Source organism: Molossus molossus, unplaced genomic scaffold (assembly GCF_014108415.1).
Source record: "Molossus molossus isolate mMolMol1 unplaced genomic scaffold, mMolMol1.p scaffold_m16_p_19, whole genome shotgun sequence".
Classification (NCBI taxonomy): domain Eukaryota; kingdom Metazoa; phylum Chordata; class Mammalia; order Chiroptera; family Molossidae; genus Molossus; species Molossus molossus.
In genome coordinates, this window is record NW_023425354.1 from 13899284 (window position 1) to 13905283 (window position 6000).

Genomic DNA, 6000 nt, shown 5'->3' on the forward strand with positions numbered 1-6000 from the left:
TCAGGGACACAAGCCAACGTTTCCAAGGCCTTGATTTTAACCCAAGTAGGTTGTACTCTTTGCTGTCGGTTTTCCCACTGCTTTGAGAGCCTGGTGGCCAAGCAGCTTCCATTATTGCTCCCGTCCACTGATCAGCCGAGGAGGTGATGTTTGCCCTGATGGACAAAGGTGGGTGGGGAGGAAAGGGGCATTCCATGTGGAAAGAAATGCGAAGGCTCAGAGACCTGAAAAGACTTGCGTGTCGTGGGAAATCAAGGAGTTGAGTGTGGCCAAGACTGGCAGGATGCGAGCCTGGAGGCTTGGCAGGGAGCAGGATGTGAAGGGTTTGTGCACGGCCCTAGAAGGCCACTCGAGGGTTTCTAGCTGGGTTTGGCAAGCCAAGAGGTTTGCGTTTTTGATAGCTAACTGGAGCAGTCACCAGGAGTGGGCTGGAGGGGGCCCAGCCAGCTGGGTGGTTGTCATGTTGCCGGGCAAGGGGCCCAGGTGGGGAGCACCAGAGACGGGAAGGGCGGACTTGGTGGGCACAGAGGGAGGTACAGATGGGCTGAAGGAAGCACTGAGTGGTGTTCTCCACAAGTACCCAGCATGAGAACACAGAACCCGTCAGCCTCAGCCTCATGTGACCCCACATGGCTCCCCCTTTAATCTGATGAGAACACAGAGCTGGCCTGTGGGGTGAAGCTAAACAGACTTGCCTTCCTGTCCTCTCTTCCTTTCTGCACCCACCAAGGGCACTCCATTATTCCAGGCCTGCTCCTCCAAGTCCCCTGTCCCGGGTGTCCTCAGAGCCACAGATCTTATCTCTAGTAAGATTTCATCCCCCCAGTGAAATGTACCTGTACCCTGAATTTCTCTCCTGGCCTGTCATGCGCTCCTCTGTCCCCCTCAGGGGCCCAATTCACTAACTACATAAAACAACAGAACCCCAGTCAGAGTGCTGAAAGGCCAGGGCAGAGGGACCCGGCCCACCCCTGCAGTGCTCTCCTGAGTGAGGCCCTTGGTCCCCTGCCCCAGGTGTGCAGTAGGAGCCCTGCAGCTGCAGGCATCTCCCACCAGTGAGCAACCAGGGCGGACGGGACGCAGGGCTGGCCAGGGAGGCAGGAAGGGTTTTGAAGTAACTTTCAAATCGCACTGATCCATTTATGTGTGAGGCTGGGTAGACTTTCTCTAAGCCCTCCCCATTCATACCATTTCTACAAATCCAAAACTCTCGCCTCAAAGGACCAGATCTACCCAAAATATGGGAGGCCCACACTCACCAAGATGGTGTTTCCTGGTGGCGTGTGAGAGCTGGTTTAGATCGATGCAGTCACCGGGCACCGAGGCAGGGTGAGGCCGGTTAACAGTCCCGATGTATAATTTACCAGGTAACCAGGACTGCTACTCTGTGAGAAGTGCCATCCTTCTCCGGCCCTCTTCCTGGCCTGTGGGTGAGAGACGCCCCAGGGGCCACAGCTGCCTCCACACTAGACAGTCAGTTGTCCCAGTAACAGTGTCTGGCACCCCTTGTTTTGTCCCCCAGCCTGTCACAAAACCCTCTTTTCCTGCGGGAAGAGCACCAGCCTTCTGCACTGATCCCACAGCCTCACAGCCTGGCACAATGGGCTCCCACGGAGTACACAGTGTTTCTTTTTGTGGCATAAAATGCCATAAAGTCAGAACAAAGAGAGAGCCTAGAGCCTTGATGGGCCTGCTGCTTCCTGCGGGACAGAGAATACAAGTGATTGTTTAAAAGCCAGTGGTGAGGCAAGTGGCCAATTAGCACGGCCTTCGCCCCCACAGCCTGAAAATGGGATTCTCGGCCCATCAGAATGGGATTTGGCTACTCAGATCAATTCACGGCCAAAATGAGAAGCCCGGAACAGGCACAGGTGACCTGGGTTCTGCTGCAGCCGTCTTTAGGACGAGGCTAGCCCTGCAGGTGCCGAATACCAGCATGCCCGCGGCACCTCCACCCATTTTCTCTGCCCCTTTAAGGTGATGGTAAAGGATTCCTAGAACCTCGCCGAGACTAGGGAATGATACAGCTGTTCACAATTGCTCTGAAAAAACAATTCATTTTTCATTGTCTTCTTTCTCATAGTTGTCAAGAAATTTCCCACAATCCAGACCAGAAGAAAACGAAAGTAGGTTTGGGGGTCAGCCCTGCTATTTTGAGGGTGTTTGCTAATTTACTCTTTTTCTGTCACTGTGTCGAACCTAATATTGTGGAAGGAAGTAATGACCACCACCCAGAGGCAAAAATAACCCCACAAAGCTTGGGAAACTCTAGCTGCCGCAATCAGGAAGGCGAGCCCAAGTGGACTCCGAGCAGATAAGAATTTTAATTCATCCTGAGAGCAAGGAAAAGGGCCGACGAGAGGGAAGACGGTGTTGTCGGGCGCAGGATGACTCGCTGCAGGTTCTTCCCTTTTCCTTTGCTGGAATTCTCCAGCCTCCAGTACTTGAGGACCCTCTGGGGTTACCTTCCAAACCCTGGAAGGGGGCTGTTTAAGCCATTACCGAAAGGGACCACATTCAATCACAAGTTGGTGGCTTTTTATTGGATTTCCTCACCATTGGGCCCAATCAAGTGGGTCTGCTGGATTCAGGGGTTGAGCAAGGAAAACAGGTCTCGTGAAAAAGGTCCCTCATAGGAGGCAAACCTGTCTTCCAACAGGCTCGTTATCTCATAGAAAACCCAACGGAAGAAAATGTGGTTGATTAAAGCAGGAGGGCATGCAGTTAGACTCAGGAAGAACTTCTCCATCAGCAGGGAGAATAAACATTACAGCGAGCTGAGGGGGGATGTGACAATTCGGTCCCCAGGGGCTCTTCTGGGGAGAAGTTTACAACTGCCTGCCCTAAAAGATTGAGAACAGTAAATCCCACACTGGCTCTACCAACGGAATCACCTGGGGACTTACCAAAAGTAGATTTCTGGGCCCCTTCCAGAGACTCTGGTCAGGCCAAAGGGTGAGCCCCTGGGGATCAGGACGCAGCAGGTCACGCGGATGCTTTTGGGGAACCCCCCCCCCCCAAAGACGTGCCTGGAGAAGCTAAACCAGCTCAACTGCACAGGGTGAGGCCCAGACGATGACTCTGGAGAACCCCGTTTACTATTCAGGGCACGCTCCCCTGAGAAGCCGGGGGGGACCATTTTCAGAGACGCAGTGGGGATGGGAGGGGGGCTTCCCTGCGTTCACAAAAGGAGCCCAGAGTCCCAGTCCTGGGCGCGAGCGCGGCGTCCAGCGCAGCTGGGTGAGGACCCAGGGCCCCTTGGCGTCCTCCGGGGGCCACTCCGGGCGGCCACCCCGCCAGGCAGCATTGTCGCCAGAGTCGACCTAGAGCAGCTGCTCCCCCTCCGGCAGCCGGGCAGGGAGCGAGCGGGAAGGGAGCGGTGCGGTGGAGAAAAGACCTTTGTGTCGCGGGCGCACACACCCAGCTCGCGGAAAACGCCTGTGCCGGTCCTAATCGCGGCGCTTGGCGAGAGCCCCTGCTCCGGAAAGGGCGCGACAGTGAGCCGACTTCGGGCGCCGGAGAGGGCTCCGGGGCCCGAGGCTCCGGGAAGGGTCTCGGCGCCGCGCCCGGCTGCGCCCCTCCCCAGCCCCCGCCCCGGAGGCGCCCGTGGCTCTTCCCGGTTCGGAGAAACCTGCTGCAGCCGGGTGCGCCCTGGTGGGTTCGGCTGGGCGGGGGCGCCCCCTAGTGCCCGGCGCGGGCCCTGCTGCCCCCAGAGGTCCTGAGGAGGACGAAGCCTTTTCCCCAGGGGTCTGGGGAAGGGGCATCCCTACCTCCACGATCGGGCCCCGGGGAAGTCTGGGGTCTCTAAAGGGCTGGAGGAGAGCATCCCTGGGGTGATGCTTAAAAAAGAGTCTCTACAGAGGGGACCCTGCAAGTGCTCTCCGCTGCGATGCTGCCCTCCCGTGTTGCTCAAGAGAGATCTGTCTTTTGCCATCCTACTTAAGGAAGCTGAAGCTAGCTCTGGGGTCCACCCCTGGCCTGCACCAGCCTCGATGTGGGGGAAGCCACTTCTCCCCTGGAAATGTAGATCTCGGTCCTCTCTACCTGCCCCCGCCCTGCACACACACCAGCTGGCGGCCGCAGCTGAGGTGGAGCAGTGCCCGGCAGAGGGACCGTCTGGCATGCTGGTCAGATGCTGCCCCTGCCTGGCTTCTGAGCCATGGCAGCCAGAGGCAGAGCCACAAGCCTTCCACCCTCCCTGGGGCCACACTCTTCTTTGGTCCCCAGCAGCCTGGCATGACTCACCTGTTGGCAGCACTTTATTAAGATGGGTTGCCAAAGCTGTGTCACAGTTGTGACCTGCCGCCCTAACTAAGTTCGGGAAAACAGGCAGGAAAAAAGGCAAAACATCAGGGCACACTAGGAGGCACAAAGAGATGCCAACCTGTTTGTGGCTCTGTGGTACCCATGCCAACCCTCTCACCAGGCACCCCCACCCCTGCATCTGGTAACCAAAGAAAGCCACACACAAATGTCACAGGTGGCACAGAGGTAAGGGCAGCTGGGGAGAGTCCCTGGCTGGGTGTGCCCAGATCTGACAACCTGTCACATCTCTCTGTGACCCAGCCCCCTGACAGATGCTTCCCAGCTGGCACAAATGACTGTCACCACAGCCAAGTCCAAGGCCGAGGAAGGGAATAATGCCTCCTGCAGCTATCAGTACAGGTGTGAGCAGGAGCAGACATGAGGGCTTGCAGGCCAAGGGCGGGGCCAGAGCACCTCCCCATTTGCAACTGGCTTTGGGGGAAAGAACAGGATGGGTGAGGAAACGGGGAGCCTGTGGGGCTGGGGCTTCTTTGTGGCACAAGTAGAAGCTGAGAGGGTCCAGGTAGGGATGAGGGGATGTCAATTGCTCCTGCTCCCTGTCCTTCAACAGGCAGAAACTGTTTCCAAATAGTCAGGGAGCACTCACTCAAGCCAATGGGTAAATATGCATTGAGAACAAGAGTCTCCCCAAGAATAAGGAGCCCCCACCCCCATTCCATCTGCTCACTCAGACCCCACTGCCTCTTTGTCCTCCCTCCCATCACATGACCCTCTTCATCTGGCCATTTGATCCCTGAAAGACTTCTTTAAAGCCTAGGCCAATTGCTGCCTTTCCTTGAGGAAGTGCGAGTTTATGTGGGGGCACTGCCCTGAGAGGCTCCCTCCCCTAGTCATCCTGAAAACATCTGCAGCACCAGGCCCGGTGGGGATGTGGAGATGAGTAAGATGCTTTCCTTGGGGCTTACAGTCCAGCTGCCCTGGCCTGGCTGGAAGCCCTGTGGGCAGTCTAGGAATTTCCCAGCCCAGACTGTGGTCTCTGTTCCCTGCCCTGTTCCAGGTACTGCAGCCTGTGCATGGCTGGCCGCCGGGGCTGGGGGAGGGGCAGGAGGGGTAGCCACACCATGCCCCTCCATGACAGATCCCCAGTCTGCTGTGGCTCTAAGTCTGAGAGATCTTCTTGCTTTCCAGATTCCGAGTTGGGAGATGGAAATGAAAACAGCATTTATGAAAGCAACAGCCGGGTCTAGCAAGGAGCTGCCGTGATGCTCAGCAGAGACCTCTCCCCCGGACGCCCTTTCTATGTCCCCAGGTGCCCCCTCGCCCCTCCCTTTACTGAAACTGAGACCAGTGTGTCCACAGTTACTGTTTTCACCTTATGCCACTCTCTTCTGGGGTCTGGCTTGAGCATGTATGGACAGCAACAGCCACCAGCCCAGTTCCAGGCAGCACAGGCCAAGCAGCCTGGCCTTGTTGAGCACCCACAGGCCACACTGCTGCTGCCCAGAAGCCCCAAGGGACCCAGCTCTGACAGGCGCAGCAGCGTGGGGTCCCTCTGCTGAGTGGCTCCACCCTGAGTGGAATCGAGCCACATCTTCAGTAAACTGACTTAATCCACCCAGCTTCACTCTGAGCTTATTTCAGTCTCATTGGCCAAAGGCTCGGGGCCTCCAACTGGGAGAAGAGGGGAGCACAGCTCACTGTCCCTTCCCCACCTCCACTTCCTGCTCCCCACCA

At 57.1% G+C, this 6000-nt stretch overlaps 1 protein-coding gene across 1 annotated transcript in view; it reads left to right on the plus strand.

Annotated features, from left to right (window-relative positions):
* Positions 1-5513, plus strand: part of MARCHF10 (membrane associated ring-CH-type finger 10) — a 76421-nt gene extending 70908 nt beyond the window's left edge. The window contains exons 9-10 of the mRNA XM_036269517.1: positions 2084-2126; positions 5455-5513. Of these exons, the coding sequence (XP_036125410.1) occupies positions 2084-2126; positions 5455-5513 (102 nt within the window). The remainder of the gene's footprint in view (positions 1-2083; positions 2127-5454) is intronic.
* The last annotated feature ends 487 nt before the right edge of the window (positions 5514-6000 follow it).